Raw genomic sequence first — 12255 nt, 5'->3', positions numbered from 1 at the left:
GAACAGATAGAAACAACATTTATTATTGATCTTTGGTACCCATACTGGTATGTACCAATTCTGATCAAATGTGAGCGACACCGTATCATTGCGGTATTTTTGGTTTTGTCACAGGCTATGGTCTTACAGAAACATCACCTGTTTTAACACTGTCATCTGTTCATGAAGATTTTCATGTCGGATCTGCCGGAATGTTGTTACCTAACACAGAAGGCAAGGTGAAGTAGAGCCTCTCATGTTTATTTGACGTGACCCTATTCTCGACAGTCTGCTGGAGACCTAAACAGTGTCCAATGTCACCACATTATTTGTCTATGCATGTGACTGTAGCAATTGTCTGTTTGTCCATCCATATACATGTCTGTCTGTATGCCCATACGTAGACATATTTTGTTTAACCTCCAACTTAAAGTTCATCAGTCAAAATGCCATTAATCAAAACTGAATGCACTTATTTTTCATAATCAGTTCAAATTTTTCTGAAAGCCTGATGAGCAAGGAATACTTTTTTATTAGCTCATTTTATTGGCTACATAAATACAAAATAACTTTCCATAGGAATGTTTCAATGAATTAAATCTTACTGCCGTCCAATTTTATGTGTAATATAACACTGATATTTATGCGTCATCATTTCAGATAATTGACGTTGAAACTGGAGAAACACTTGGACTACGACAAGACGGAGAATTTGTTGTTCGGGGACCACAGGTCATGAAAGGTTACCTGAATAATATTAAAGCAACAAGTGACATTATTGATGCCGATGGCTGGTTTCATACAGGTTGGTATATTTTGTTTCTCACAAAAGACCATAATTCAACTTGTCAACTCAGACTTAACAAGGTGATGCTCCATTCCGTACATACAATAGGTGATAGCTAGGATGCAAAGTTTTAAAAGGTTCACAAACTATTACAGTAACATGCGGGTAAGCATACAGTTTAATCGCAGTTAGGTTTGAAATGAGAAACTTTATTTTTAAATGTTTAATGTAAAGAAACAATGATGTTAAGCGCAATGCTATCAAGAGAGATTCAACTGTATTGTAAGAAATCTAAAAGCCCAGTTATTGTAAAGATTAATGATTTTTGTTTACTCTGTCTTATTGTCGATGATTGAATTCTAGTCCGGACCAGAATTCAATTTAAATGTAAACAAAAACAGTGCATTTTATGTGTAACATTGGATGCTGTTTTGAAAAGCTGAATAACAGGCATTTCAGCATGCTTTGGGGAGTACAACAAGAACTTGCAGTGGACACAAAAAACAGAAAATTATCAAAAGTTGCAGCGCCCAGCCCTTTAAATTTCTCTTGGCAAATGTTCACACATCTTGTTGGTTTTCTTTTTAAGGTGATATTGGTCACTACGATGAAACTGAACAGTTCTTCATTGTTGACCGTGTCAAAGAACTCATTAAATACAAAGGCTTCCAGGTAAATATGTGATACATACCTAATCTACGTAGTACTATATATTATTGCCTGAATACATGGGTTTATGTGCTGGAGAGCAGGTGAAAATTTGCCTGATGCCAGTAGGACACATAAACCCATGTATTCAGGTAATAATATTTTTATTACATGCCTCTTCACAGTAAACAATATATGACATTCTTTTACTTGCAGGGCATTCTCAAACAATTTTATCATTATCGACCGGCATCAAACAGATTTTAACAAAAGTCAAAATAGCACTGCGTGCATGGTTGTTTTACATCTAGCATAAGCATCTACTTTGACGTCGAAAATGTCGTACATCCTTCACACGCCCGCTAACTCCCCGGATGTTCCTATTCAAATCAATTCAACGATATGCACTTACATCAAGGCATGTAATAATCTGAACATGAAGTCATAGTAGCAATTTTTTATATTACTGTGCAATATGTACAAATGGGTTCATGGCCAATAAAATTTGTTGAAAGTTACATTTACATCAGGTTTACACTAATTTAAAGTTATTATGATAATACCGCAAAGGATGCACGAGGACATTGGTGCTGCGTATTGTCCAACGCACAGCAAAGGGTCTGTGGTTTGGGACAACAAATTTGACCATTAATAGGGTTTAAATGTAGTTTGACAGCCAAAGAACATCAAATACACTTTGCCTTTACAGTAGTTTGGATTGTTGATGGAAAACAGCTCAAATGTTTCTGACCAAATGTGGTCAGCCGATAGTTTGTTGTCATTAAGAGTTAGAAAAATATTAACTATTGTAAATCAACTCCAAAAGTCATGTATCTGCAGCAGTATTAGTAAGGTCGTCTTTTCAAAAAGTTTTTCTTTTGAAATCCCAGAGCCTTTATGGCTAGGTCAAGCTAATGGGACAATACAGTAAGGATTTGCTATGAATCAGAGAACTGACTCCAATGAAGACATTTTGATACATGGTCATTGCAGCTTGATATTGTATTTTTTTAAACTCAATGAAAAGCCATCTACCATGGTGATGTATACGGTGTATGTCCATGCTGTATTTCCCTCTATCATGTATCCTCACTAGGTTGCACCAGCTGAGTTAGAAGAACTGCTTCTTAACATGCCAGATGTTCAAGATGTTGCTGTGATTGGCTTACCAGATGAAGAGGCGGGAGAATTACCAAAGGCATACATTGTGCCCAAGTCAGACAAGGTCACAGAGGAAGACATCATGAAGTTTGTCGAAGGTGATAATGACAGTTGTACATCTTTAATTGATGGAGTTAGCCAGTAATGAGACAGAATGCACTTTGAGAACAGATATTCAGACTTACAGTTTTACAATATTTTTCTGGTCTTATGCCTGTGTGGCATCACGTTGAAGATTGTGGAGTATGTGAACTTCATCCTCCTGTTTTTGTGAAAATTGAAAATTTAATTGCCCTCCACACAGTTAACATAGGCATTTTTAAGCGATATCAGTAAATGTTAGGTACTCTGTCTCTCTAGTACCACAGTATGTTCTGGGACCCCTGATTTTTATTATCGATTTTTAAATGGTATTGTTTCAAGTTTCTTCGAGGCAAGTTTCAGGAAAAGTTTTTGTGTTTGTTTTGGAAATTTTTCATTCAGCATCGTGAAGAATAAAAAAAGGTATCGTTGCATGATTATGCCACAATGACTCGTAATAAATGACCTAATGTCAGTAAATAATAACATTGCTTGAACCAAGGGTGATGTGTTTCTTGATCCAAAATTATTTGTATAGGCATTCTTTCACTTATCATGGCCAATGATAACTCAAATAGGATAACATAGGAACTATGTATCTGACTCAAAGCCTTACAATGTGGTAATGTGTAGGTTTATGCTATGATATTATATTCACATGTGTACAGATGATGATAAAAAGACTTCATATATTTCATAGATTTGGTCAAAAGCTAATAGCAGAGTTAAATCGCCCACAAGGTCACTCGTCTATATATGACTGTGTATGCTTTAAAATTACTATACGAGTTATCTTTAATACACAACAATAAACTAAGCGGATATATCTGCTTTGTCCTTCCTTTGTTGGTCTGCTACACGATGGCAAAGGCATTTCATTGTTTATGAAAAGTTTACAATGCCATGTTATTATATATGGAACGACAAATATACTTTGGAATGGAAAGAACATGTACATTGTGCACTTATTTACATATTTTCGGTGTTTTGGTGACAGGTAAAGTTGCACCTCACAAGAAACTGAGGGGAGGAGTAGAGTTTATTGACCAGATCCCGAAATCTCCAAGTGGTAAGATTTTGAGAAGAGTTCTGAAGGTAAAAGAACTTCAAAGGATGGAAAAAATATAGACATGCAGAGACATTCTAGAAGTAAATTTGTAACCCAATAATTTTAAAGTTAGTGTATAAAGTACATTTGTACATGCAGAGGGAGCTATCACAGGCAAAATCAAAGAGATGGACACACAAAGGCTTGTGTCTGATCTTGAGGGGAGAGATACAGTTGTTTATGATTAACCGTTGGCACTTGATGGAAGGACTCAACGTACCATCTAAATTGAGAAGTTGCCAACACTATCAGTATTAATTATCGTCTAGTAATATAATAAAATGAAATTCAATGGCAGCAAGCAAAAAATAGTACAACAAACAAAAGAGTATTGTAGTTGTTTTCTGTTTTTATACCCCAAGCGGTCAGAAGGGGTTTGATTCCATCATTACATAGATAAACAAATCAGGGAAATCCATCTAATCTTTTATATATCTCATTATGATAATCTAGCAATTGATGGTATAAATCATCCTCTTAAGATATTACGTAGGATTGTCATTTTTAGTTTACAAGTGTATAGATGGTCACAGTACCACGACACGTACCACTCACAAATACAGGGTGAAATGTATGTAATATTCATACACAGTACTCTAAACTTGACTTTGATCACAGGGTCTTTATCACAAATGATGTTTGAAGTAGGTGCTCATGAGTCATGGATATTTGACGTGATTCAAACACGAAACAAACATCAAAACAAACTTCATGTATTGTTGTGATTTTCTGTTGATATATATGCCCTATCAATGGGACATGATGACTTCACAGCTCTTTGAAGTAGTTATGTCAATCATTCTTATCGTTGCATTTTTTAAATATTTCTTTGACCTTGTGATTTACCTTTAATATTTTACCTGTTTTGATGTCACATCACCATGTTGTGAGTAGAATCTCTTCATTGAAAGTCTCAAGTTACACATATTAAGTTACTCAGAGGATTTTGAATACAAATATTGTTTGTCATGATCTTTTCAAAGATTGCCTAATCACAGAGATTATTGAATATGCAGGTGCCTACCTGACTTGTGCAAATATTACACTCCTCAGTGTTTTGCTTGTTAATTTCGGATTCTTTTTGTCTGTCATAGCTACCTCAGCACAGTCCTAAATGATGCCATATCATTGATTCAGCCAGATCAACTGGCTTTTTAGCTCTGCTGTCAGCGATGTGGAGCTTATCAAATAGGTTGATTTTCCGTCGTCGTCCGTCGTGTCCGTCGTCGTCGTCCGTCAACAATTGCCTTCTCCTCTGAAACCGCAAGTCCAATTGCTTTGAAATTTTATATGCAGTTCACTTGGGATGACCTCACTTAAGTTTATTCAAATCGTGGTGAAATTTGCATATTGTATTTTTGGGGCATTTTTTGCTGTTTTTGGTAAAATCTTCTTCTCTGAAACCGCTTGTCTGATTGCTTTTAAATTCGATATGCAGTTGACTTCAGTCAGATTTGTTCAAATCGTGGTGAAATTTGCATATTGTATTTTTAAGGCAATTTTTATCATTTTTGGTAAAAAAATCTTTAAAAATCTTCTTCTTCAAAACTATCAGTCAGATAGCTTTGATATTTGGTACATATGTCCCTAGGGATGATCTATTTCAGATTTGTTCTAATTGTGCAGAAATATGCAAATTTGCATTTTTAAGGCAATTTTTGCCATTTTTGGTCAAAACATGTATTTCTCAAAAAGTACTCAACTGATAGTTTTGAAATTTGGGAAACAGGTTTCTATAGATGAACTAAGTAATATATATTGAATTTCTGATGAAATCTGTAATTTTGTATTTTTGGGGCAATTTTTGCCACTTTTGGTCAAAAAATGTGTATTTCCAAAACTACTCATCTGATAGCTTTGCAATTTGGTATACAGGTTCCTACAGATCACCTTAATGATATTTATTGAAATTATGATAAAATCTGCAATTTTGTAATTTTGGGGCATATTTTGCCATTTTTGGTCAAAAAATTGTTTTTTTCAAAACTACTCATCTGATAGCTTTGAAACTTGGTATACAGGTTCCTACAGATGAACTAAGTAATATATATTGAATTTCTGATGAAATCTGCAATTTGTATTTTTGGGGCAATTTTTGCCACTGTTGGTCAAAAAATGTGTATTTCCAAAACTACTCATCTGATAGCTTTGCAATTTGGTATACAGGTTCCTACAGATCACCTTAATGATATTATTGAAATTATGATAAAATCTGCAATTTTGTATTTTTGGGGCAATTTTTGCCATTTTTGGTCAAAAAATGTGTTTCTCAAAAAAGTACTGGTCTGATAGCTTTGAAATTTGGTATACAGGTTTCTACAGATGAGCTAAGTAATATATATTGAATTTCTGATGAAATCTGTAATTTTGTATTTTTGGGGCAATTTTTGCCATTTTTGGTCAAAAAATGTGTATTTCCAAAACTACTCATCTGATAGCTTTGAAATTTGGTATATAGATTTCTATAGATGAACTAAATAATATTTATTGAAATTATGATGAAATCTGCAATTTTGAATTTTTGGGTCAATTTTTTCCATTTTTGGTTTAAAAATGTGTTTCTCAAAAAGTACTGGTCTAACAGCTTTGAAATTTGGTATACAGGTTTCTATAGATGAACTAAATTTGATCATTTGAAATTATGATGAAATCTGCAAATTTTATTTTTTGGGGCAATTGTTGCCTTTTTTGGTCAGAAAAAATTTTATTCTCCAAAAAACTACTCATCAGATAGTTTTGGTTGACATGTTCTTAGGGATGATCCAATGTGATATATTCAAAGTATGATGAAATCTTCGATTGTGTATTTTTGCAGCTATTTAAGCCACTTTTTTCTGGCCACTGCATTGAGCTATCAAAGATTTCCACCTTATTCATCAACATGTGTCAAAAATAGTTATTTTCTACATAAACACAGCGGAGCTATATCGGCCGCTAGGTCGCTTGTTGATATTTGTAAACTTATTTCATTGCTTGAGGATGATACCTATTCAGTAAATCCAGGTTTTGATCATTACTCTTATTACACTATAATTTAAACATTCGTTCTTCATTTGGTTATGTCTGCTGATAATATTTTCCTAAAGAAAGGTGAAACATGAATTAATTTAATCACATTGCATTGCCATTTTTTACGATTTCAAATATCATTTGTGTCAAATTATGTATTGGTTTTGGTTGAGAGGACAGATAGTTTCCAATTTCTGTTGTCAATAACCAACAAAACCAGAAGTAATTGAAATTTTTAAGATGACACTAAGGGGTTCTATACACTCATGTGCAACATTCCAAACGTATGCATATTAGATTAGACATCATGGCATAGTGGATAGGGCAGCCTGTTCATTATCATAGGATGGTTGTTTTTAGCATAATGTTGTGTGCTTGGATCAAAACTTCTATTCTCATTGCTTCATTAGGTTCAGTGAGGGCTTTGAGGGAAATCGGTACTTTTCCTCAGATTTGGTTGTGACCCACTCGGTAGAGGGTACTGTATACTTTATTGTATCATTGGATGTTGACCAACTTTGTAGAGGGTACTGTATACTTTATTGTATCATTGGATGTTGACCAACTTTGTAGAGGGTACTGGGTACTTTATTGTATCATTGGATGTTGACCAACTTGGTAGAGGGTACTGGGTACTTTATTGTATCATTGGATGTTGACCAACTTGGTAGAGGGTACTGGGTACTTTACTGTATCATTGGATGTTATCCAACTTGGTAGAGGGTACTAGGTACTTAATTGTATCATTGGATGTTGACCCACTTGGTAGAGGGTAGTGGGTACTTTATTGTATCATTGGATGTTGACCAACTTGGTAGAGAGTACTGAGTACCTTATTGTATCATTGGATGTTGACTAACTTGGTAGAGAGTACTAGGTACTTTATTGTATCATTGGATGTTGACCCACTTGGTAGAGGGTAATGGGTACTTTATTGTATCATTGGATGTTGACCAACTTGGTAGAGGGTACTGTATACATGTACTTTACTGTATCATTGGATGTTGACCAACTTGGTAGAGGGTACTAGGTACTTTATTGTATCATTGGATGTTGACCAACTTGGTAGAGAGTACTAGGTACTTTACTGTATCATTGGATGTTGACCAACTTGGTAGAGGGTAGTGGGTACTTTATTGTATCATTGGATGTTGACTGACTTGGTAGAGGGTAGTGGGTACTTTATTGTATCATTGGATGTTGACCAACTTGGTAGAGGGTAGTGGGTACTTTATTGTATCATTGGATGTTGACCAACTTGGTAGAGGGTAGTGGGTACTTTATTGTATCATTGGATGTTGACTAACTTGGTAGAGAGTACTGGGTACTTTATTGTATCATTGGATGTTGACCAACTTGGTAGAGGGTAGTGGGTACTTTATTGTATCATTGGATGTTGACCAACTTGGTAGAGGGTAGTGGGTACTTTATTGTATCATTGGATGTTGACCAACTTGGTAGAGGGTAGTGGGTACTTTATTGTATCATTGGATGTTGACCAACTTGGTAGAGAGTACTAGGTACTTTATTGTATCATTGGATGTTGACCAACTTGGTAGAGAGTACTAGGTACTTTATTGTATCATTGGATGTTGACCAACTTGGTAGAGGGTAGGGGTACTTTACTGTATCATTGGATGTTGACTGACTTGGTAGAGAGTACTGGGTACTTTATTGTATCATTGGATGTTGACTGACTTGGTAGAGAGTACTGGGTACTTTATTGTATCATTGGATGTTGACCAACTTGGTAGAGGGTACTAGGTACTTTATTGTATCATTGGATGTTGACCAACTTGGTAGAGGGTAGTGGGTACTTTACTGTATCATTGGATGTTGACTGACTTGGTAGAGGGTACTAGGTACTTTATTGTATCATTGGATGTTGACTGACTTGGTAGAGGGTACTAGGTACTTTATTGTATCATTGGATGTTGACTAACTTGGTAGAGAGTACTAGGTACTTTATTGTATCATTGGATGTTGACCAACTTGGTAGAGGGTAGTGGGTACTTTATTGTATCATTGGATGTTGACTGACTTGGTAGAGGGTAGTGGGTACTTTATTGTATCATTGGATGTTGACTGACTTGGTAGAGGGTAGTGGGTACTTTATTGTATCATTGGATGTTGACCAACTTGGTAGAGGGTAATGGGTACTTTATTGTATCATTGGATGTTGACTGACTAGGTAGAGTACTAGGTACTTTATTGTATCATTGGATGTTGACTGACTTGGTAGAGTACTAGCTACTTTACTCTACAATTGGATGTTGACCAACTTGGTACAGGGTAGTGGGTACTTTATTGTATCATTGGATGTTGACCAACTTGGTAGAGGGTACTAGGTACTTTACTGTATCATTAGATGTTGACCAACTTGGTAGAGAGTGCTAGGTACTTTATTGTATCATTGGATTTTGAATGACTTGGTAGAGGGTAATGGGTACTTTATTGTATCATTGGATGTTGACTGACTTGGTAGAGAGTACTTGGTACTTTATTGTATCATTGGATGTTGACTGACTTTGTAGAGGGTAGTGGGTACTTTATTGTATCATTGGATGTTGACCGACTTGGTAGAGGGTAGTGGGTACTTTATTGTATCATTGGATGTTGACTGACTGGGTAGAGGGTAATGGTACTTTATTGTATCATTGGATGTTGACTGACTTGGTAGAGTACTAGCTACTTTACTCTACATGGATGTTGACCAACTTGGTACAGGGTAGTGGGTACTTTATTGTATCATTGCATGTTGACCAACTTGGTAGAGGGTAGTGGGTACTTTATTGTATCATTGGATGTTGACTAACTTGGTAGAGAGTAGTGGTACTTTATTGTATCATTGGATGTTGACCAACTTGGTACAGGGTAGTGGGTACTTTATTGTATCATTGGATGTTGACCAACTTGGTAGAGGGTACTAGGTACTTTACTGTATCATTAGATGTCGACCAACTTGGTAGAGAGTGCTAGGTACTTTATTGTATCATTGGATGTTGACTGACTTGGTAGAGGGTAGTGGGTACTTTATTGTATCATTGGATGTTGACCAACTTGGTAGAGGGTAGTGGGTACTTTATTGTATCATTGGATGTTGACTGACTTGGTAGAGGGTACTAGGTACTTTATTGTATCATTGGATGTTGACTGACTTGGTAGAGAGTACTGGGTACTTTATTGTATCATTGGATGTTGACCAACTTGGTAGAGGGTACTAGGTACTTTATTGTATCATTGGATGTTGACCAACTTGGTAGAGAGTACTAGGTACTTTATTGTATCATTGGATGTTGACTGACTTGGTAGAGAGTACTTGGTACTTTATTGTATCATTGGATGGTGACCAACTTGGTAAAGAGTACTAGGTACTTTATTGTATCATTGGTGTTGACCAACTTGGTAGAGAGTACTAGGTACTTTATTGTGTCATTGGATGTTGACTGACTTGGTAGAGAGTACTAGGTACTTTATTGTATCATTGGATGTTGACCAACTTGGTAGAGAGTACTAGGTACTTTATTGTATCATTGGATGTTGACCGACTGGCAGAGGGTATTGGGTTCCTCATACTCTTATTTGACATTTCGCTTTTTGCAGTCTGTTCATACAAACACTTTCAATCCTAAATAAGTGGTCAATTTTGATTCTCTTGGCAGGAATTTTAGTAGATGTTTGAATTACTGACTTGTTCTGAAAATGCTATGCTTCTTTCATTGTAAAGAATTGCCAATACATGTTTCAAGTGTCAAGCACATACTCGAAAGACCCACCTCAAACCATTCTGCAACTTTCTAACCTCATATCATCCTGGCAAATTTCGAAACTCAAAACATCTTGGCAAAAGTCCAACCTCAAACCATCCTGGGGTCATCAAATAGCTAATTTTGGTAATTATATCCAGGTGAAAACATGCAGAGAAGATGCTTTTAGTTTGGAATAGAAGTCCACATAAGAAATATTTCATCTTCGCTAGTTTCTGCATAGGAAAAAAGTTAAGGTGCTGCATTTTTTAAAGTTTCTCCTCATAACAAAGATAGTCACATATGCAAACTTGCGTAGGTATGCACATATGTGTGCTGTTCCATGACAAAAGCTGTACGATTACATTCAAAGTTATTGTAATATTTGAACATTCATACAGTGTTGGTTGTATAGTAATGATTTTCAGATATTTGACATGAAACAATTCTTTGCATTGATGGCTGAAAAAATGCAATTCTCAGGGTGGTATATTTGGTAACTATCAAAACTTTCATAGATAATATAACTTTTATACATAACATTTTAGCAATGTGTACAGAAATTTCATTCCTAGATGGTCATGATAATTTATCTACTTTACCTATACAGTGTGTGAATGTGGCATATTGGCTTTGATTGACGTCTTCTTTGCTAGGTAAGCAGATACCATAGCTTGAGAGTGTGAATCCGATCAAGAAATTACTGAATTAAAAATTAAGTGTAAAGAACTTCTTTAAATGCTTATGAAATGAAATCAGTGTGTGTTGTTCTATTAAGCAGCAATACAGGCAGTGTGATCATGATGTGAATAATTTATGCAATATTTATAACACTGGTCTGACAAGTATGGAAGCGTCTTACATTTGCTGTAAACAAAATTATGGTTTAGTGTTTTACCACTGTGCATTTCTTTTCTGTACCACTATTCAGCGACAAGGTATTGTCATTAGCCATAATTCTACTTTTTACACTCGTGCCTTTCAGTGTATTTCAGATGCTATGAACACACACTTTTTAACACAATCTTTCAGTAACTTACCATGTCACCATACCTTCAAGTTTGTAATTAAGTCTGCCGTAACTTAACTCTGTAGACATAAACCAGATGTCCTTCTTTTTTGAAATAATAAAACAATAAAACATTAAACATTTTGAACTTCAGTTGTGTCAATGTGTATTGCACCTTCAACGAATATAATGTATACATGCTATCAAATAAAATACACATCACACTATAGATATACAACACTTGCACAAATATACTATATATATATATACTATAATATATATATATATATATATATATATATATATATATATATATATATATATATATATATATATATATATATATATATATATATATATATATATATATATATGAGTGGCCCTCTTGATAATCCTAATTACATGTAGTTTATTTTTGCATATTTGTTGTGAGCGTGTGTGTGTGTGTGTGTGTGTATATATATATATATATATATATATATATATATATATATATATATATATATATATATATATATATATATATATATATATATATATATATATATATATATATATATATATATATATATACAATATGCAAAAATAAAGGGTCAACAGGTTCAAAGGCCCAATAACAGACTTGGAGAAAATAAATACAAACAAGCAAACAGTACAATATCAACAAACTTAATCAAAATTAAAAATAAATTATGTACAGAATGAATATAGAAAATGGACCATAAGA

General features: G+C 34.6%; 1 protein-coding gene across 1 annotated transcript in view; it reads left to right on the top strand.

Annotated features, from left to right (window-relative positions):
- The window catches only part of LOC139150914 (uncharacterized), a 36042-nt gene extending 24375 nt beyond the window's left edge, over positions 1-11667 (top strand). The window contains exons 9-16 of the mRNA XM_070723380.1: positions 115-218; positions 640-784; positions 1356-1438; positions 2511-2673; positions 3654-4921; positions 6703-8293; positions 8538-8684; positions 10291-11667. Coding sequence (XP_070579481.1) covers positions 115-218; positions 640-784; positions 1356-1438; positions 2511-2673; positions 3654-3784 — 626 coding nt within the window. The 3' untranslated portion in view covers positions 3785-4921; positions 6703-8293; positions 8538-8684; positions 10291-11667. The remainder of the gene's footprint in view (positions 1-114; positions 219-639; positions 785-1355; positions 1439-2510; positions 2674-3653; positions 4922-6702; positions 8294-8537; positions 8685-10290) is intronic.
- The last annotated feature ends 588 nt before the right edge of the window (positions 11668-12255 follow it).

Source organism: Ptychodera flava, chromosome 15 (genome assembly GCF_041260155.1).
Source record: "Ptychodera flava strain L36383 chromosome 15, AS_Pfla_20210202, whole genome shotgun sequence".
In the NCBI taxonomy this organism is placed as follows: Eukaryota; Metazoa; Hemichordata; class Enteropneusta; family Ptychoderidae; genus Ptychodera; species Ptychodera flava.
Note: the sequence above shows the minus strand (reverse complement) of the source record. Positions and strands in the feature narration are given on the sequence as shown.